Source organism: Protopterus annectens, chromosome 11.part0 (assembly GCF_019279795.1).
Source record: "Protopterus annectens isolate FY-2018-M chromosome 11.part0, PAN1.0, whole genome shotgun sequence".
NCBI classification, from domain to species: Eukaryota; Metazoa; Chordata; order Ceratodontiformes; family Protopteridae; genus Protopterus; species Protopterus annectens.
Genome location: NC_056745.1, coordinates 1,333,236,231 through 1,333,258,952, shown reverse-complemented (window position 1 = coordinate 1,333,258,952; position 22,722 = coordinate 1,333,236,231). Strand labels below are relative to the sequence as shown.

The 22,722-nt window shown below is 41.8% G+C and overlaps 1 protein-coding gene across 2 annotated transcripts in view; it reads left to right on the top strand.

Annotated features, from left to right (window-relative positions):
* NCAPH2 (non-SMC condensin II complex subunit H2) overlaps positions 1-22,722 on the top strand; it is a 1,876,179-nt gene that overhangs the window by 253,160 nt on the left and 1,600,297 nt on the right. For both annotated transcript variants that reach the window (XM_044088651.1, XM_044088650.1), the window contains exon 3: positions 10,929-10,984. In XM_044088651.1, the coding sequence (XP_043944586.1) occupies positions 10,929-10,984 (56 nt within the window). The remainder of the gene's footprint in view (positions 1-10,928; positions 10,985-22,722) is intronic.

The window sequence follows — 22,722 nt, the reverse complement described above, 5'->3', positions numbered from 1 at the left end:
GTTAGTAGTTTATTGGCCATTTTGGGCTAATTTCTATCTCTTTTACTTCCCTGCTATAAAAACCTCATTTGCACAGTTTTCACGCTTGTATTCTGCTCAGCAAGTGCCTTCCAGGTGTTCTGCAGAGTCTACAGCAGCAGAGAGACAAAAGAGTGACTTTGGAGTGATTAAGTATCACTTTTCTGCTTTTCTTGCTGTCTTAACTAATTCCTCCTAAAACGCCAGTTGTTTTTTTTTTTTTTTTTTAGTGAATCTGTGATTTAAAAATTTGTTATTGTATACAACTCCGCACAGCCCCTCGTGGTGTCCTGCAGAGTGATACAAACAACAGAGAGACCCAAGAGAGACTTTTCCAGATTTAAGTATTTTTTCTCTGTTTTTCTGCTCAGACTGCCTTTTCCCGCCTAAAAAGCGAATTTCTAACTGATCTGTGCTTTAAAAAGTTTAAATTGCATTTGCCTTCTGCTTTTTACAGATTTTTGCACTTGTTTTATATCAATTTAAGTCATTTTTGTATTGTATAACTGTTGTAGGCTACACACCAAAGTGCGCTAGCCTGTTTATAGCATTTACAGTGTTTTCTGTGTGTTTTTCTGCTGTTTCCTGGAAAAAAAAAATTCTCTTTTCCCGCCTTTGCTGAACTAGATTAGTCCAAATTTCATGTTTTGCTGAATTCCGGACTGTGGTATAGTTTCCTGTGTTGCCCATATCCTTACTTGGATAGGAGGAAGCTTCTCTGTTCACCAGTGAGAGTGGGGAGCTTTGAGCAAGCCTATCTGTCCCTGGAGGAGTGGTCTCAGCCCTGAAACTAGTAGCTTATTGGCCGCTCTGGGTCAATTCCTATCTCTTTCAGTTTCCCTGCTTTAGAAACCGCATTTGTGCGGTTTTGCACGATTTTGCGCATAGCGCAGCATCGGGCAGCGCCACTTAAACAGGTTTAAATTATTCCCAGCTCCACAAAGTCTGCTCTTCACTTTTTCCCTTAGAACTGTTCTAAATCTCAAAGTAAGCACTCTATTTTCATTCTAAAGCCCTGCAGTTGCTCGTATAAGTAGTCTTATAAGTAAGCACTAATAAACTAAAGAAGTATACCCTCTTATACTCCCTTTAAGTACTTGGCTCCCTATTGGTCTTTTTTGATCAGTCAAAAAGTAGTTCCTTATACTATTCTGGTATGTCCAAAAGTCAGTTTCGGGTTTACTCTCCAGTCCAGCTGGTGAATCTGGGAATCTTGACGCAGTGTTACAACTGCCTTATGTACACAGACCACCCTCTCCTCCACCCAACAAGCTCAAATATATGTGAGAGATGCAACTATATAGCCAAACTGGAGGCAGAGCTCTCTCAACCCAATACTGGCGCAGCCAGTCAGGAGGAGAAGGTAACCACACACACCACGAATCCAGTCTCACATAGACCTATCACAACAGAAAACCAAACACATAAACACACAAAAACATACCCAGAGGCTCTAAATAAAAATCTGCCCAAGCAGCAGAGACCTCCAAAGCAGACATCCAAGCAACCGCTACCCCACAACAATACCCACGTATCACATAGTTCACAAAGTCAGTGTGCCACACAGTCACAGCCCTTAAGGCTAAACAACACACCTAATACACTTGTAATAGGTGACTCTATTGTCAGACACACTGATGTCCCACTCACCAGGCTGAACAAGGAGAAGGTCACTGTAAGCTGCCTGTCTGGTGCCAGGATCCGCCACATAACACAAGCACTCAGGTCACTCCAAAGCAAGTACAAATATGTCATTGTCCATGCTGGTGTGAATGACCTGAGAGGTACCTCCCTGGACTACATGAAAAGAGACATAGAGGAGCTCTCTGATCATGTAGCCCAGGCCAGTATGACCCTGACCTTGAGTAGCATCTTACCCTCACCAAGAATTATGCCACAGTATAAAGACAAAATGATCAATTTTAACAATTGGCTAAAGTATTGATGTCATTCAAAGGGGATCCAGTGTCTGTCAGCCTGGGATGACATGCTCGACAAGCCACATTGCTTCACTAGGGACGGCTTGCACCTGTCACCCCTGGGCTTTAGAATACTGGCTAAGGCTCTTGCCACCCCCATAGTGCCTTTTTTAGGCAAGGCTCAAAAGACAAACCCACCTCCATAGACAACACAAAGAAAAAGAAACTAAGGGTAATGCTGCTCAACGCCAGACGTCTAAACCTCAAGATGCACGCACTCGAGGCTCTCCTCAGTATGGAGAATATCGATATCTGTGCAGTAAGAGAAACCTGGTTCAAGGCTCCCGAGAGCACCCCAATACTACCAGGTTATACCTCGTACCATGCTTTTCGGCCCCAAAACTCGGACCGAACCACAAAAGGAGGGGGAGTATCCATATTCATCAAAGATACCTACACCTCCAGGTTAGTGGCACTGCATGAAGCATCGGAGACCATCCATGTGCAATTAACAGTGGGCAAAACTGCCTTTCAGTTTGTAGACTGCTACAGACAACCCTCCCAAACTCAGGAACCCCACTCGGCTTTCCTGAGAACACTGGAGAATATGAAGGTCTCTCCAAACATCATTATATTGGGTGACTTCAACTACCCAAACATAGACTGGGAGCAATACTCAAGCCCCAACACCCTCACCCAACGGTTCCTAGAATTTATAAACTCAAATGCTATGGAACAACTGGTCACCACTCCCACAAGAGGGGAAAACATATTGAACCTGATCATCACCAACATGGGGGCTCTATGTTCCATACCAGAGGTATACCCCTCATTGGTAAGATCTGACCATACATTAATCTCACTGGACATATCCCGTCCCCACCCCCAGCCAAGGAAACCACGGTGAAGAACTTCTCAAAAGCAAACGTCACACTTCTCAAAACTGAGGTGGAATCCTTCAAAGCCCCCAGGCCAGTGGAAAATACGGCCCAAACCGCAGAATCCTTTACAAACACTTTCTATGGACACCTACAGGAATGCATGGATCGTGCTATCCCAAATAAAACCAAGACTCATTCCTCCAAAGGCAGGAGACCTGTCTGGTGGACCCCAGCCATAAATAAGCTATACAACAGAAGGAGGAAGCTACTACATGATAGAGCAAAATCCCAAAAAGGGAAGGCATCTCTGATCAGTACTAGCAAGAAACTGCGATCCCTCATAAAATCCTCTAAGGCCAGCTTCGAAAGAAAAATTGCACAAGATGCTAAAGATAATCACAAGGCCTTCTTTAGTTATGTCAGGAACCTGGGTGGCAACTCCCAGATATGCTCTGAGTTAGTTCAAAATGACAAAAAATACACTGAACCCACAGACATTGCCAACATCCTGGCAGACAGGTTCAGTGCAAACTTCTCCCCCCCCCCCCCTTACCCCCGAAAAGAGCAAATGTCTATCCCAACAGAGTGTAGCCTCCCTGACATCACAGATGCACAGGTAAGAGCTGCCCTCTCCAAAGCAAAAAAACACAGCATCAATGGGACAGGACGGTGTCCCGGGCTGCGTCTTACACGAACTCCAAGAAGAACTGAACCCTCACATAAAGTCACTGTTCAATATCAGCCTTACTACAGGATATGTACCCAAGGAATGGCGTACAGCAACAGTGGTCCCACTCCACAAAGGTGATGCCACAACGGACCCCGGAAACTATCGCCCTATAAGCCTGGCTAGCCAGGTCTGCAAAGCTATGAAGCGTATCATCATGAAACTCATAAACAAAGACATTGGGAACCTCCAGACACCGGATCCTACCCAATTCGGCTTTGTTAAGGGCAGATCTTGCCTCTTGAACCTGGTCGACTTCTTTGAAACAGTCACCAAGGCCATAGATGAAGGGAAGGTAGTCCACATAGCCTACCTGGACCTCGCAAAAGCCTTCGACACAATACCCCACTCGGGCATCATAAATAAGCTCACCAGCTTAAATATCAACCCCTATGTCACAAGATGAGTTGCAAACTGGCTCAGGAATAGAACCCACATGGTCAGAATTGCAGGTGCCATGTCAGACTCTAAACCAGTTACAAGTGGCGTCCCACTAGGCTCAGTCCTGGGACCTCTCTTGTTCGGTATATATTTCTCTGAGGTACAGGCTAACATGGGAGGACTATGGCTCACCAAGTTCGCAGATGACTGCAAACTGGGTGCCATAATCGACTCGCCGACTGACGCAAGCATCCTCCAAAAGGGTCTCACAGAGACGGATAACTGGTGCCAGAGCCTTGGCCTAAAGATAAATGCCAAAAAGTGCATAGTCATCCCCTTTGGGAAAAACAAAGTGCCCACAAATTACCACATAGGTGGTAATCCATTAAGTACGGAAGAAGTAATTAGGGATTTGGGGACCCAAGTAGATAGCAATCTCTCCTTTGACAATCACGTTGCCAAAGTGGTTAGAAAGACCTTCTATATAGCACACCTTATCACGAAAGGGTTCACATCTAGATCAAGAGAGGTCATTGTGCCCCTCTACTCATCACTCATCAGGCCCATAATTGAATGCAATGCCCCATTTGGGATGTACCTTACCCGACACCTGCAGCAACTGGAAAGACCCCAAAAGTACCTCACCAAGAGGATCAAGGGACTCAAACAGATGCCCTACGCAGTTAGGCCAAAGAAACTCCAGCTCTACTCATTTGCTTACTGCCTACTCAGAGGCGATCTGTGCCTGACGTATAAAGCCATGTCCAACCCAGAATTAATGGACATGCTCCACCTCAGGAAATCCAAATCCCTTAGAGCTACACGTTCCAGGGACTTAAACCTCAGCACAGAAATAAATAGGGCATGCTGGAGGGACAGATTCATATCCCAGAGGCTCCCCTCACTCTGGAACAAAATCCCAATCCATGTTAGGCAGAGTCCCTCAATGACCCTCTTCAACAGATATCTTGATGAGTGGATAGGAGATCATAGTTTACCCCTGGGATCTCTTCTGTGTCCCTACTAGACAGAGACACAGTAAACTAACCTCAAAAGGGCTATCTTCTGTGACCTACTATACAGAAGCACAGTCAACCAATCTAAAAGGATGGCGAAAGCCAAACACACTCTGGCTAGGCTTATAAATGCCCTAGGGCAGATAGCCTAGTATGAACCTATGAACTCTTGGTAAGTACTTAACACTTATTCCTCAATTGGTTCAGTTAGTAAATTCAGTAAATGCATAGTTAGGTAAACAACCTTGCTAGAATTTATTGTGCAAAATAGTTAAAAAATGTGATTCCTCATATGATGCCTTACAACATTATTGAACAGGAGTTGGAGAGTACTCGGACATGAGTTTTGCAGGCAATAATATGAGTAACTGTTCCAAGATTAAAAAAAAAAATTAAATATGTGAAGGGATGTCAGATGAATAGTTACAGTTAAACCATGCAGCACATACAGCATAGCCACAAATACCACTGCATGCATCAGTTGTACTTTGTGTTACAACAAAGGAAGCCTAACCTGAATGTCATGGTTCATGCTTCTGGAGTACACGCCACCTCTTTGCCTGCACAGCCATCTGCCGTGCACGAGCCTGCCATCTGGGGTCCCTTACTACTGCTGCCAGCTGGTCGTTGTTATTCATAGTGGGACTATAACTGGGAGCTTCTACAACAGTATGGGGCACCTCGCCATCAAATCTTGATCTTGCTGTGCAGAATATGTCAGAAGAAAAAATTCAAGTGAGTCACATCTGCCTCAGGTGATGAAAAACTTCTTTATTTGCAGCTAACCAGATTACAGCAGCATGTTGGCCAAGATGATCTCAATCTGATCAGCTTGTTTACTGACATCAACTTTTATACTTTCCTGTTACTAGCCAAAATAGCTTTTGTTACATTTCTTACAGTTGACAGTTGGCTATGAAAAACATCTAGGATCACAATTTACCTCAGAAAAGAATGCATTACCTCAAAACCACAGCTAGTGTAGAATGTTTACCTCAAAACCACAGTTAGTGTAGAACTTTTACCTCAAAACCACAGTTAGTGTAGAACGTTCAAAAAGGTACAGCATACTTAGTTCAACAGTGGTAGCTGGAATTTTCCACAGCCTGCCTCAGTAAACTAACTCTTATTCAGAAGTATAGAAAACAGATGTTATTCAAGTTCATAAGCAAACTACATCTATCATAGATAAAGCCCATATTTAATAAACATGGTTCAATGACCTTTTCTTACCAACACTTCAGCAAATAGCATATCCATTTTGCTAGATGGGAGAAAGAGACAAATAACAGTGTGTTTTAAAACTTTTTCTCTTAACAGAATACAACATGAACTAACCATCCTGCATGCAGTAGATCATACCAAAGGGCACCCCCAGACTCAGCCAAGCATGTAAAGCTACTCTTTAGGAGGTCAAAGACCCTCTCAGTGACAGTATGGGTCTGGGATAGAACTGTGTTGTAGGTCCCTTCTGCAGCTCCACTTGGATTTCTCACTGGTGTCCTGAGCCATGGCTCCAGTAGGTATAGCCTGCATCACCTGAAAGACACACAGACAAAACAAGAGAGTGGGTGCCAAAAAAATAGCTTGCATCACCTGAAAGACAAACAAAAAAGAGAGTGGGTGCCAAAAAAATAGCTTGCATCACCTGAAAGACAAACAAAAAAGGGAGTGGGTGCCAAAAAATAGCTTGTATCACCTGAAAGACAAACAAAAAAAGGGAGTGGGTGACAAAACAAAAATAGCCTGCATCACCTGAAAGATAAAAAAAAAAGGGAGTGGGTGTTTAAAAAAAAGTGGTTTAGTATTCAGCAATACATTTTTTATCATGAATAACTACTTAAATATGATGGGGAAAAAAAGAAAAAAAAATACTTTTTCCACTAAACAAGATGACTGCTGAACATCATAATATGCAGGAAGAGGCAGTACAGTGAGCTAGTATGCCAGATAAGGGAATCCTATACACTGCCAAGATGCTGGGCAGAGAAATTGATTACACAGCTGCATGCATCGCATGCTACCTGGCAGTCGATGGAATGGTGGTCTTTTCTGTTCTGGTGCCAACCAGAAAGGACTCTAATTGCAACATGGGTGCAGTGTGTTGCATCAAGTACCTCAGGGAAACATGCCACCCCATACATGGTATTAATTGTCCTGGCTCTGTCCTCCAGTGCCACTGGGAAATAGATTTATGGATCCACATATGCCAAGAGTACATCCAAGAATTGCTGTAGTACCCTTGAGGTAGAAGTCTGTGAAATATCCAACATGTCCCCAGTCTGTTTCTGAAAGGTCCTCGTAACAGGTTCAGTGAGGGCTAAACTTAACTTGGTATTCACAGGAATAGGAAATCCACTTATTTCTGCAGTACCCTTATGGGGGGGGGGGGCATACATACTCACAAAGACCCTTGTAATGCCACCTTCCACTCCAAACCTGTCTAGTAGCTTCCTGATTATAATGGGTTACTCTCTGCTTATGCCTCTGCCTTCTTAGCCGGCAAGCAGCACCTGGGTGCAAGCTGTTTTGGCTCAGCCAAGACGAGCAGCTCACAACAGGAAATAGCAAGGCTGGCAACAAGTCACAGCATCTTCATGGGTTGTAAAGTAGATGGAATAGATGAGAAGACTCTTTCTTTAATGCAACTGCAAATGGTGCGGAAAAGTGGTAAAATTTCACTATTAATTGCAAATAGGTGAGAGAATGCTTCATTAAATTATGCTGTTTTACACCATTCCTCATTTACATCTCATTATGATTTCATGTGCTTAGGCTTGTTAGAGGCCATTGCACATTAATGTACGTGGTCGGTATGAATCGTGCCCTGCTTAAGCTTCTTTATGAACAGTAGTGATAGCTTTTATGCATTCATGTAATGACTAAGAATACCACCCTTTTCTTTCTTTCTTTGCAGTTTGTGATCTTGATGGGACATTATGGAGCATTTTAACCCTGTGCAAATGAAAAATTATTGCTTTGCAGCTTAATGATTTTGGGAAAGCTGCATATGTAGCATTTTGTACTTTAAAAAAATGACTGGATGGGAAAAATTACTGGATGGGAAAAAAACTGGTACAGAAATTGATGTTTACTTTGATTTCACTAATTTATAATAATTTCATCCCCAAGTATATTATTAGCTTTTGTAGATTAGCTGGTACATAAATGAACTAGAAAACTGTGAAATTTAACTCATGATGCCTACCTCTTTGTGTAAGAAGACATAACTGATGTTGAGGACAGCTTCCTTTTCCATATTTACATTACTTAGCAGTAGTTCACTGCTGGCCATTGGTTCAGCAGCAGACTACATCAGTCAGTGTTGCCATGCAGCAAACTGGCACTCCTAGTGGATGAATATTTCTCTGTGTGACACTAGGAATCCTTACTGTTGACATCTAAGTAATTAAGTCTTATTGGCTTGCGCCTACACAGGAAGCAGGTTTAAAACATATGACATGACAGATGTATTACAGAGCAATTTTCAAGGTTTTTCGTCATTCATTAACTCCCTTCAAAAATCTAAATATCTATGTATATAGGAAGTAGGAATTAGCAACATGGTGTTACTATAGTCAAGTTTCTTGAAGGCCAGTATATATATATATATATATTTTTTTAATCTGAATTTGATTACAAGCAAGTAACAAAACACCGAACTTTAGAACCGCATTCAAAAACATAAAAAATATATACATTATCTACAAGATTAGCTGATTAAAAGACAAGGTAAATGACACATTTATAGTAAAACCTTTAAAGCAATGAAGTAGCATTACAGTAACAAATGAAAGCAAACATTCATTAACAACTCAGTCTGTTGATTACGAGGCTGCCAAGTGGTCTATGAGCTTCTTCCAATCTTTTGGAATTCCTGGAGAGGTAAAACCATCTTTATTAAAGACCAGTATATATAATTTTTATAGTCCTGTCTGTGAACCTGTTTGTTGATAGTCAGTTTTTCAATGGAAAATCAGAAGATGATCTGCTATAAAACTTAAACGACTGTACATATGGTTAGAATGCGCATACTGCTGAAGAGTACAAGCCAGTGACTAAAAATAGTACAGGAAGCAAGTTACTGTTGAATGGCAGTTTTTGTGCGTGCTTCCTTTGAGTATAGCATACAGCTGTATATTATTGAACTGGGAAGCTTTTAAACTGCAATTTTATTAACATCACACAACTGCAAACTATGATGCTGGGTATGTTTTAAACTAATATTTGTTGGACACTGCTTTTTGGATTGAGGACGCACCGAGATAGATGCAACTTTTGTGAAGAGGTATTTATGGCTTATATGCGAGTAAGCATATGACAGGGTGCCTAGAGAGGAGTTGTGGTATTGTATGAGGAAGTCGGGAGTGTCAGAGAAGTATGCAAGAGTGGTACAGGATATGTACGAGGGTAGTGTGACAGCGGTGAGGTCTGCGGTGGGAGTGACAGATGCGTTTAAGGTGGAGGTGGGAATACATCAAGGATCAGCTCTGAGCCCTTTCTTATTTGCAATGGTGATGCACAGGTTGACAGACGAGATCAGACAGGAGTCCCTGTGGACTATGATGTTTGCAGATGACATTGTGATCTGTAGTGAGAGTAGGGAACAGGTGGAGGAGACCCTGGAGAGGTGGAGATATGTTCTAGAGAGAAGAGGAATGAAGGTCAGCAGGACTAAGACAGAATATATGTGTGTGAATGAGAGGGAGGATAGAGGAATGGTGAGGATGCAGGGAGTAGAGGTGGCGAAGGTGAATGAGTTTAAGTACTTGGGATCAGCAGTTTAGAGTAATGGTGAGTGTGGAAGAGAGGTGAAGAAGAGAGTACAGGCAGGATGGAGTGGGTGAAGAAGAGTGTCAGGAGTGATTTGTGACAGACGAGTACCAGTAAGAGTGAAAGGGAAGGTCTACAAGAGGGTAGTGAGACCAGCTATGTTATATGGGTTGGAGACAGTGGCATTGACAAAAAGGCAGGAGTCGGAGCTTGACATGGCAGAGTTGAAGATGTTAAGATTTGCACTGGGTGTGACGAGGATGTACAGGATTAGGAATAAGTATATTAGAGGGTCAGCCCATGTTGGAAGGTTTGGAGACAAAGCCAGAGAGGCAAGATTACGTTGGTTTGGACATGTGCTGAGGAGGGATGCAGAGTCTATTGGGAAAAAGATGGTAAGGATGAAGCTGCCAGGTAACAGGAAAAGAGGAAAGGCCTAAGATAAGGTTTATGGATGTGGTGAGAGAGGACATGCAGGTGGTTGGTGTGACAGAGCAAGATGCAGAGGACAGGAAGAAATGGAAACAGTTGATCTGCTGTGGCGACCCCTAACAGGAGCAGCCGAAAGAAGAAGAAGTGCGAGTGTTTTTAGACCAAAGGTAGTACCTTTCTAGAATTAACAACTCTTACTTGGACTCTGTTGTAGAAGAGATGCTCTGTCCACTTTTTCAGTGTCACTTATTGTGCGGAGTTCCTAGCGACTCGTCTTCTAAATCAACTGATACTTCATGACAGTACTTTTCTGATGAATGGTTAAGAATTGGTAGTAACTGGAGATTAGATAACTTTCAATTACCTAGGGAAAACCTTTTTTAGCACTGTCAGCAAGGAGTTTGTATAGGACTATAAACTAAAGGCTGTCCATCATGATCATGTGAAATTGAATATTAATTAACTTGGGAAATTGCTGACAAGTATATTAAGAAACCCTGTGTCTTTATTTTTATCATAGTGAAGTTAAGTTGAAGTGTTTTTTGTCAGACTTAAGTTTTTTTTTTCCTTCAAAGAGAAATGTAGATCTGAACAGTGCTGAACTTCTTTTTAAAATATGCTTTTTGTTTTCTCCCCCATTTAAAGTAATTTGCGTGTCCGTGATGTTGCTGATGTGGAGTCAGTAATTTTAGTAAAGACCTAGAAGAAAGAAGATTAGCCAGTAAATGCTGTTCTGCAGTATAATGTTTGTTTGTATTTACTGCTGATTTCTTTTTCTCAGGTGGAGTACCTTTATTCGCTGGTTTACCAGGCTCTGGATTTAATCTCGAACAAAAAGTAAGAGAAAAACATTAAATTTCTGCACCATGCTTTTTCTATTTTGTGTTTGAGATGACTACTTTTACCCCAACCAATTATCTCTGTGTAAAAAAGAAATCACTTTTCATTTAAATTAGAGTATATACACCTTCCTAACTTAGCTGTATGTTTTGAGACTTTCTATTTTGATATACCCTAGTAGTCTTTTCTTTCTAGTCTGCTTTTGCCTTAAACTATTAACATGTAGTTGACGCTATTCGTGAGGAGACTGTTCCCTGTTGCAGAAGTTTTTTGGGTTTGCCTTTTGGCTGCTTCCGATGGCTTACCTTTCTAACTAGTATTTGTCGATTAGAATGCCAGTGTTGTGGTTTTACCAGTACTACCACCTCCATATGACAAAAGCTGACTTTTGGATCTTCAGTCTTTGCAGTCACCTATACTTGGTTGCCACCTTGAGTGTCAGCTTGTATGGCTGATGGTAAATTATACTTCCAATATATGTGATGAGTTGAAAAGTCATTCATTCATGAGTTGAAACATCATTCATTACAAAGATATGTGTCTGGAGCGTTTCTCCCTGGGCCTCCGCCCAAAATTTGTTCGTTCCAAGTCGGACTTTCTCGATAAACAAATGTTAAATAAAATAATCATTCATGGGAGGGTGGTTGAGCAACAGAATTAAATTCTGATTTGATCTAAGCCAACCAGAGTTCAGAAGGGACCATTGAGCTCCTCACATTATGACACTCTGGAAGCTGTGACTTCATGGTAACTGGATCTTTACCTGAAGTTCTTCAGCATTGGTGCTAAGCACATAGTGCTTGCCTCAAGCAAGATGCACATTAATGTTTAAATACTTGCTACAAAATGTTTCATAAAAATATTTATAGATAGATATTTTTATATGGCTTTCATGTTCATATTTCAAGGACTCTCTGATGCTTGTGTTGCTTCAGGGCTTTGGCAAATCTGCAATAGTTTGTTCAGTTTGTATTTCTTTTTTGCTGCTCCTGAGATTTTTCAATGTTTGATGGAAATAAATACTGACTAGGTAGAAAGTGGTGCAACACTGTTTTGATAGCACCTTCTTTGCAATTTCCTCAGAAATGTTTAGAACTTTGTAAGGTTTTGCATCACTTTTTATTTTCTACCAACCAAAGGCATCCATGACTGTGGCTCTGTGGCACTGAGGATGAAAGCCCATGCTGTAACCCAGACTGTCATCTGGGTCCTGAAAGAGCTGGACGAAGAGGATGGGAATGAACAGCTAAAATTGGCTCACTCCTTTTTGGAGGGAAGAAAAATGGCCATCTGTCAGATGTCCGTATTCAGTATGTAGCGCATTTGTCTTTGGTGCTGGGTGATTAAAAAGCTGTGGATTCTAACTTCCACAAGAGATGCTTGAATTCATTTTTTCAGTACTGATACTGTAGTGCAGCATAGGAGGATTGCCATCCTTCAGTGGAGTCTTTAAACTGAGGTCCTGTCTGTCTGCATTGGTGGTAGCTCATCTGGTTGTAAAAGATCCCCATGGCACTTACTGAAAAGAGTAAGGGAAGCAACAGCAATGTTCTTGCCAGTTTTCCCCTAGTCAATATGTATACCACCTGAGATCGTCCCTGAAAGAAGCTGCTGGCCAAATGGGACTAATCTGGGTAACAAAATGTAAGTAAATTAAATACAGTAACTCAACAGGAAAGGAAAACACTAACCCTTCTCTGGGGATTGAACCCAGGACCCTCAGCATTCCACATAGTTGCCATTGCCACTGGATCAGCAAGAAATCCCTGAGAAGCTATGTACCTGGTTTCTCCCAACAGCATTTTTTCCTTTCAGCTAAGAAACCAACATGACATTTGACACTGGATGCTTGCATGTTTAAAAATCAAACAAACTATTAGCCTAGTTTTCCTTCATTAATATAATACTAGGTTGATTAATTTCTCTGGATTGGATGCTTATGTGTAAAAACACTACCTTGGTAATTTCAAAACAAGACACTAGAAGGTCCAGTAATCACAAATCCTACACTAAAATGAAGGCAACTCAATTTATTCCAAACGTAGACTGCCCATGCGATTGAGGCCTTATTTCCTATGTTCTAAGGACGAAAAAACATTGTTTTTTTGCGGGGCGGGGGGGGGTTAAGGGGAGATTTGAAATTTTAATGTGTTTTGTTTTAGATTCTGGTCTGAATGTAGCTGGAGAAAGGTTAGCTTTGTTTTTTGACATTTAATTGAGGAGGTATTTAGGAGCTAATTGAGGGCAAAAGGATCTAGAGGTTTAAGATCAAGTTTTAAATGTTTTAAAGTTTGTTCTTGTACTTTTACTAGTTGTATGAGGCTCTGTGAAGTAAGGTAGTCTAAAATATCCAAGCTTCTATGTGGATGACAGTGTTTTATGAAATCAAATCACATGGTAATATGGTGCCTTTTGTGAGGATTTGTTAATTTTAAAATGATAAAGAGATTTTTTTATTAGGTCTGGTTTGCTAGTAGGTGAAGATAGGCTGCCACTAGGGTGAGTGTGTGCTAATAATTTTCTTGGAGGGGAAATAGGTAGTCATTTAGGATCATGTTCATTTAGGGATGAGTTTTGTCCCTTTGGGGCTATCTTGCTAGAATTCTTAATAAGGAGTAGAGTGTATCATCACCTATTCTTTTACCTGGTTTGGTGTTGAACAGGTATTTATAACCTTGGAGATGGAAGCTTAAATTGGGAGTGTCTGTTTTCACCCAAGATTCCATGACGGCCAGTCCTGTGGGAGAAAAGGAAGACTTGGATTTGTCAAGTTAAAAGATAATGCTTGCATTGATTAAACTAATTTTAAAGTGGGACATTTGGTGACTGGAATGTAAAATTTGGGGATCTGGATTTTATTCGTTGTAGCTCTGAGTGAGATTATATATTAGTGGGGCTATTTGAGAAGATTACGTGAGGAATTTATTGACCATTAAGAAGTGTGTGTGCTTTTTCAATGTTTTGTATTTGGAAGGCTAGAGCTTGAGCATTTCAGGGCGAAGAAAATGGATGGAAGTTTGGAGATATGTAGATTAAGAAAGATTATCGGTGGGAGAGGTGTAGATGGCTGTAATGGGTAAAGGTCTTGTATGCCCACTTTTAAGATGTGTGTAATTAGGGATACATAAATATTTATTGGGTGGAAGCTGTAGAAGTAGTGCTCAGAATAATAAGTAAGATGTGACATTTCAGAGATTAGAGTAGTTTGGAAGAGCCAATTGCAGGAGTAGTATTGTGTTATGTGAAGTGGAGGACGGCTGGAAGAAAGTTGGTGATTGTTATATGCGTGGTATGTTATAGGTTCTTATTAAGCTAACTACCCTTAAGCTTAGTCAGTTACCCTAGGTGAGAATCAAACCCCCATACCTTGTGTCAATAAGGTAAACACCTTGACTATTATGCCAACTTCCCATCCCAAAGAAAAAAGGGAGAAATGGCTCGACTGGCTGGCTGCTACAGTACTGCATGGTGGCTGAGTCGGTATAGACACTGTAGGTATTAGGCATCCAGGTGCATACTGTGTGGTGCAAATAGGAGGTGATGAACTTAATAGATCTGTTCATTGTCCTTTCAGTCTGACCTGTGGGTCCTTGAGCTGCTTGTCTGGCCCCAAGCTGCACCATTAGTGTTCTAGTCTTGAGCCTTTTAAGATTTTCACTCTAATAATGCACTATGGTCTAGAATTAAGATCTCATTTGTCCCTGTTGTCTACAGATGTAGATCTCCAATACTCTGTGATAAGCTAAGTGAGTCTCCCTTGTTTTTTTGTTGTTAGCATTTAACATTTCTGCCCTTCTTTTCTTATATCCATCCTAGAAAAAAGAATTGTTTAGTTATTTACTGTGAAGTTGCTGTTTTTGGCTATTTTTTCAACTCTCCTGTCTGTATTTTTTTTTAATCACTGTATGCATATATTTACATTTATGTATTATGCATACCTATATTGTGCATATAGATATGTATAATACATATACACAAAAAAAAAATCTCTGCTAGTTTCCTGCTTAATGTTTCTTTTTAGCTGTTAATGATTTGTGGTAATTGTTGGTTGTTCAGTAGTATTTTTTCTCTTTGGTGTGTGTGTTTCCTTTGCAAGTCTTCCTTATGGATAAGGAAAAATGTTTGTCCTCCAAGTGCAGGCACAAAATACTCCCCGAAGACTCGTGATTTGTGTCTGCTGTACATGGGTGTGAGTAATTTATCTGAGGAATGTGACATTTACTCTTTGGTCAAAGAGTTTTATCTAACAGGAAGAGAAACTGATTAAGGTTTTTTTTTTTTTTTTTTTTTTTGTTCCCGGATCCCGAAACCTCAAAATCCAAAGTCTTCAGACAATCCAAATCTAAGGACTTGGAGTCAAGAAAAAGACAGGCTGATGGCTCTGTGATTTCTTCGGTGCTGTAAACTCAGAGGCTAGATGTTTCTGTTGCTAGGTCTCTGATATGTTGTTCTCCACTGACTTTAGAACTTCGGAGCTGATGCTGGTCCAGGACACTTTACCCAAATGATCTATGAGGCAAGAGCCATCTGAGAGGCAACCGCACCAGATCCCTTTTCTGCCTCCTTCCACTTCATCATTGAGATCCTTCAGGTCCTGCAAGAGTATGTCTGAAGTGGACCTGGATCACTTGTTGAGGAGTTTCTTAAACCCATTTTGAGAATGAGAGTTTTACCATCTCCTTCAGCTCTGAAGGTAGTTGGTATAGATTCTGTGTCCCCCACTTTTAGTTCCTTACCTGGTGCACATCTCTGCTGCAGTGGTGTTCAAGCAGATTCTCAGTCCAGGGCTTGTCTCTTCACTGCCGACCTTGGCTCCGGCATTGACACAGTGAGTATCGGATCCAGTGCACTGTACTCTGACAAGGTTGTGTCTCAGGCTGTCTTAGGACTGAAAATTTGACTTTGAGGCTTTGGTGCCATCTTCAAGGCTGTCTTGTACAGCTTTTTTTGGTGGTGTAGGAGATTGTGGAATTTAAGTCTTCAGTTCCGATCCCCTAATTGAGGCTGTCCACTCTGTCTAATTCGGAGATGACATGTAGAGCTCTGATCATTTTCTGTCTGGGGGAATAGGCCAGGTTACTGAGACTGCATCCTGTGATCCTAGTGGAGGTGAGTTGACTTTCCAAGTTATGGGAGGATGATTGTCTCACCAGTAAGTGCATCGACCTAGATCTTTTTTGGATTGGCTCCACCCCCTGGACTCCCACGCCTCCTTTCCTCTTTCCAATCAGGCATCCATGGGTCAGAGTCTAGCTGTGAGCTTCAAAGCAACTGCATCACAACCGCAGAATCATTTGAGGAGTCAGGCCAAAAACCCCTCTTTACATTCTGAGAAAGATGTGTAACAGGAGAGACAGAGACTCCCATTTGAAGTCCGTTACATCAGATAACTCACATGGCAGAGATAGTCCCCCCCCAAATCCCTTCCCAGAAGTGTCTCTCTACAAAATCTTGGAACTTATGTGGCAGAGGGGATCTTTGCCCAGCATCTCCCCTCCCCAGATGAGGAAGTTCTATTTGATGCCTATAGCTTGACCCCATCTACTTCCCTCCTGTGTTTAAGTTAATTGATCCGGCAGTGCAGGGGCCATGGCAGGACCCAGATACATGCAAGGCTGTGCCATGAAACCCTGATAAATTATTAGACCTCATAAGGACAAATAGCACTGTACAAAGTCTCCTATGGTGGATTCCATTATCGTAGTGGCAACGATGGAGGAAGCTGAATAACGATTTGGCTTGTATCCATCCCCCTATTAAAGGGTCCTTGGGTGATGGATAGATTAGGTTAAGTGGGCATATGCTTCAGACATCTTCACTTTAAAGGCTCTGAAGTATATGACTCATGTGAATCCTTTTCAGAGGGATATGGTTCAGCAAGCCCTAGCCAGTCTGAAAGCACTCCTAACAACAGACTCCAAAAAATAATTTGAATTTGCCCCAAGCACGATGTCCAGCATATCGAACCTCCTCATGCATAATGCAGTGAATGGAGTGGCAAACTGGTGTGGCTTTGAGGCAGAAGGCCTGGCTACGCCTTTGTGAATTTGAGGACCACATTAACCACATTAAGATGTCCTTTACCAATGTTTGGTTGGAGTGAAGTTTGAGATCCCACAAAGATTGTTTAGTAGGAACCAAAAGGGGCCAAGGTCACAGTGATTTAGTAGGAACCAAAAGGGGCCAAGATCACAGTGATTTAGAAAGCCCAAGCATCAGCAGTTTGAGGCATCTCCTGACAGGGGCAGTCGTGACATAGGTGGCCCTTTTTAGCTTGTACAGACCCCAGAAGCACAGGAGGAGCTCCACATAACCAATGATATTATGGGCCTTTTTCCAACAAGTAGCCCCAGTGTCCTTGAAGGGCTGCCTGACTGTTCCCCTCTTGAAGCATTCTGGGGTCATTTATCCCTTTACCTAGCTGTGTGAGAGGCCATCGGGGAAAATGGGTCAAAGGGATCCTATCCAGAGGGTATTCTGTATCCTTTTTCCTGACACACCCAAAACTAAAACAGCTGTTGCACCCAATCAGGCAAAATCAGCAGAGAAACAGATCACGTTGTTGTGCTCTAAAAGGGCCAACCAGGAGGTGCTACCAGACCTGGGAGGTGTAAAAAACAAAAAGGACCTCTGGTCCAGGTTGAATCTTATCCACCTAAACAAGTAAAAAGGATCTAGTTCAGGATGCTCACGGTGCAGTCTTTCATGCCTTGTCTCAGATGAGATGACTGTATATGCTTGGTGGATCTCCAGGGCACTTACCTACACATAAAGATAATGAAAGAGTCGCTGAGATTCTATCTAACCCTGCTCTTTGGTCTCATCACAACTCCCAGGGTATTTACCAAGTGCATGTCCATCGTAACGGCTCACTTGTGACTCCAGGGATTCGGATTTTTTTCTTACCTGGACAGCTGGCTCCTAGCTGCTGCCACAATAGTCTCTAGCCTTTAGGAGAGAATTCCATATGTTTAGGCTGTGCCTAACCTTGGGAATTCCCATAGACATCCAGAAGTCCAGCATTTAATCAAACCAGAGAATATTCTTTATAGGCTGTCATTTGGAAACTACTGAATCCATAGATGTTCTTCCATACCACTGTTGCAAAATAATGAGTATTCATAACGTGTGATATCTCCTGCCATGGATAGTCTGAAATCTGGTAAGTATGATCCTCAGAGTGATTGAAAAGATTTTACTCGGGGCTTGTTCACTGCCCTGATGGCCTTTAGACCATCTTTAGGGGGTATTTGTTCCTGCTTCTACTTGGTCCTTTACTCCAGCTAAAAAGCACTAGGGAGCCAGATTCTTTAGATGAGGAGATAGATTCAGAGGATGAGTTGGCCTACTCCTCATCAATTACTTCTCCTTTAGACTATGGATCTGAAGAAGATTATTCCATGAGTCTTGACTCTCCCTTTGAGTTGTCCTTTTAAGACCGAGTAGTTTGCATGATGTTCTAGGTGAGATTGCTCACAAGTCTCTATTTAAGAGGTATTATGAGCTTTTGCAAATGGAATCTCCTAAACCTTCTGCTGTGCCATTTGTGTTGTATGTCTTTTTGGATACTTTTGCAGCTGCTGCTTTGGCTCCTGATTCCAAACCTCTGTTCCCTTAAGAAGCCGGACTATTTTCATAAAGTGCCTGAGGCCTTTAAGTGCAGCTACGAGAGTGCTTCAGACTTTGCTGTGGTCTCTGTTTCTGTTGACAACCCATCCAAGTGTTTGCCGTCTTCCAAACGCCTTCTGTCTGATAAAGACAATAGAGCTATGAAAAGGTTGGGAAAAATATACTTCTGTCACACTCGCCTTCAGGGCCATTAATTATCAAACCCATATGACCAGGTACGTTTTGGTCCTTTTCTTACAGCTTTGGGGGGGTAGTGTGACGTATTTGACTCTGAAGGAATGACTGCTACCCTCTCTCTTTATTAAGTTCCACTTCTCAGATTGCCCCTTACTTCATCAAATGTATTTAGGATGCAGTTGATGCTTCTTCTAGAGCTGCTGCTTTTGGTTCAGTTATGAGAAGGTACTTTTGGCTTCACCTGAAAGCTTTACCGGATGATATTAAGGACACCTCCTAGATGCTCCCTTATTTATTTATTTTATTTTATTTTACATTTGTTGACCGGGATAATCCAACTGGATACATGTCCATTTTTAGCGGAGGCCTGGGGAGAAAAGCTCCAAGGTCAGCAAATTAGATTAAAAAATACAGTGTATAAAGTAATTAACATATCTAAGCAAGCAGTTAAGTTTAAGATAAAATATGTACAGAGGTTTCATACCTAGGCAATTTATAGAAGTTCCAGTGTTAAAGAAAACTCAGAGAGTAGGCAATCATTAAGTAATTCAAGACAGCTAAGAATACTGATATTAACTCCTACAGTTAGTTACAGACACAATATTTACAGTGGTTATATAGCTAAACATGTTAGAGTTAAACAAGGTAAAGGTCAGGATAGTGCCATAGGTAAGCTAAAATGAAAAAACTGTTTTAGTCTAATTGTCAAGGAGAGTTAGTTGGGTTTGCTACATTGACATAGCCAGTTTAGTGTCAGATGTTGTTTAAGTCTAGTCTTGAAGTGACTCAAGGAGTTGAGCAAAGTGATTTTGGTTGGGAGAGCGTTCCAGGATCTGCCTACAGTATTCGGGAAGAGAGAGTCACCGGCAGAGTTTATGGTTTTGATAGTCTGGACTAGTAATTTATTAGAGGAATGAAGAGGTCGGGGATTGCGATAGAGGGTGATAATATTTTTAAGAGCAGGAGTATTGTCTGGGTTATAAAGGATCTTATGGGCAGTAGTCATGAGGTTATACTGGATCAAGATGGGTAATTCAAGCCACTCAAGCTGGTTTAGGTTAATACAATGGTGATTCCTACAAGGTAGGCCAGTGGCAAATCTGGCAATGTGGTTATAGCAAATGGAGAGTTTAAGGACAGATTTGTTTAGATTGGAGAGTATGGGGGATGCATAGAGAAAAGGTGAAAGTAGGTGAGAACGAGCTATGGCAAATCTAGCAGGAGGGGTTAAGAAGGCTTTTATCCTAAAAAGTGAGCCTAGTTTTTATTGATGGTCTTTATGGATTGATTAACATGTAGGTCAAATTTAAGATTATTATCGATTAAAACAATTTACAGTTTTGTAGAGGAGTCTGGGAAGATTATTGTGCCATTATTAGATTTAATGGTAAAAATGAATGCAGTCAACCTATGTGTAGACGAGAAAAGCAACAGTTTTTGGGATTCAGGATCAGACGGCGATCAGAAAGCCAGTTTTCAATTGTGTTAAAGGTGGTTTGTGTAGCTGACCACAGTTCATTTGGAGCCGTGGCCGAGCATATCAGGGTGGAGTCATCTGTGTATTGGACAGAGCTGACTGTAGGGATTGCAGAACAGAGGTCATTAATGAATATGGAGAAAAGAAGGGGCCCTAGTATGGATCCCAGGGGGTACACCTAGTGTGTTGGGTAGGAGTTTAGAAAGTTTGTTTTGCCAAAGGACAGCCTGCTGTCTATTATTTAGATAAGATTGGGACCATTGGATGGCTGTAGTATCTAGGCAGTTTTCACGGTGTGGATTAGCGATTGGTGGTCCATCATATCAAATGCCTTGGAGAGATCCAAGAAGAGGGCTGAGGATATGTTCATGTTATTGCAGTTATGGTTTATGGTAATGGAGAAAGCTAGAAGGGCTCAAGCAGTGCTGTGATGAGGTCGGAAGCCGTGCTGGGAGTTTGCCATGAGGTTATTTGTTTTCTCCTTTGTACAATCATAATCTCTTTGGCATTGCTACTGCTGTTGACTTGTGTAAGACTCTACAAGACAAAGGTAAAATGATGGAGGATCTTAAACTGATTTTTTTTTTCTCCCATACCCAAATTTCGGGGAACCTGTCCTAATTCTAACTTTGTGCAGCCAAACTTGTCAACCCTCTAAAGGGATGAAAGTTCCTAAGTGTATTTTTGCTAATAAAGCCATGCAGACTTCTAAAACTTAAAAGGTCCCCTTTTCAGGATAAATCTGCCTCCATCTGACATGATGTTCTTCGTGTTTTACTGTTGCAGTCATTACATTTGTGTAATTTGCTTGCAGGTTGCCCTCAGTCGGCCTGATTAACAAAGTCTTGGGTCCTGCGTTGGTTGCTGTCCTTTCTTCCATGACGTCAGGGGTATAAAACATGCAGCCGATGCCATTACATCAGTCTTTCTTGCCGGGCAGTGCCCGAAGCAGAAGCAGTTCGCAAGTGCCAGTTGGCCGACTCCTGACATTTTCGTATTCGAGTTTCAGAACAGAAGTCTTCAACTAAAAGCTAAGTACCCCGTTGGGGAAACTTTTTCGTGCTCCTCTTCAATGTTAGTAAAAGTTAATAATTGCATTATTTGTGGAAAGCAAATACCTGATAAAGATTTTCATGCAGACAGAGTGTCACTCAGAACCAGTCCATGCTTCATGCCCAAGGTGGTATCCAGTGTGGCTCTTAATCAGTCCATTCATTTGCCAACCTTCTTTCCCAATCCACAGAACAAAGGGGAATGGATTTTGCATTCCTTGGATGTCCACAGACAACTTAGATTCTACTTGGACAGGACTAAACCTCAAAGAAAATGTGAACAACTGCTAGTAGCATTTGCTGCAGGGGCAGAGGGGAAGGCTATTTCAAAACAAACCATTTCTAAATGGATAAGCCATTGCATTCATTTTTGCTATAAGCACCATGGAACACCTATCCCCCAGGGGATCAGACCTCACTCCACCAGGGCTGCATCTACTTCTACAGCTTTTCTCAGAGGCATACCTACCAGGGACATCCTAGAAGCTGCTACCTGGAGTTCTGTACATACTTTCTCCAAGCATTATCATTTGCCAATTTTTTCTAAAATCCAGAGCTGGCTTTGCCACTGCAGTCTTGCAGGGCCTTATAGCTGGTCCTAATGCTATCTAAACTCCTCCTCCCAACCATAGCTTTGGGAATCTACCCAAATGTAATGACTGCAACAGTGAAACGAAGAACATAGTACAGTTGTGTACACTTACCATAAATGTAGATGTTCGAGTGTATTCACTGTTGCAGTCCTGGTTACCCTCCCTCCTGCACCCTAACTTCTTTTGGCTATACATCTACTTTCCTTTACTATGCTTAAAAGCATTTTTGGTGTATTTGCTTTTTTTGTTGGAGGTATACCTTTGTGTTTTTATGTTTAATTGCTCCCCATTATGGGGGCACCTGACATCTGGTGCAAGAAATACTGATGTAATGGCGTCGGCTGCATGTTTTATACCCCTGACGTCATGGAAAAAGGGACAGCAACCAACGCACGACCCAAGACTTTGTTAATCAGGCCGACTGAGGGCAACCTACAAGCAGATTACCCAAATGTAATGACTGCAACAGTGAATACACTCGAGCATCTACATTTATGGTAAGTGTACACAACTGTACTTTTTCTCTCCTTCCCCTCAGCCAGGTTCCACTGTATGTCAGGCTTTCCCTATCCCTCTCTTGTCTGGCAACAGATAACTTCAGACTCTTGGGTTCTGTCCATTATCCATCACAGTTACATTATGGTACGGAAATCCCTTCTCAGGTCTTTCTCAACCTCTTCCAAACCAACTTCATCATTTACCTGGAGCTCTGCAGGGATTTACTGGATCAGGACACCATTCAACCTTTTTCCACTACCCCAGAGAGGAACAGGGTTTTACTCCAGAATGTTTCTGGTTCACAGAAAA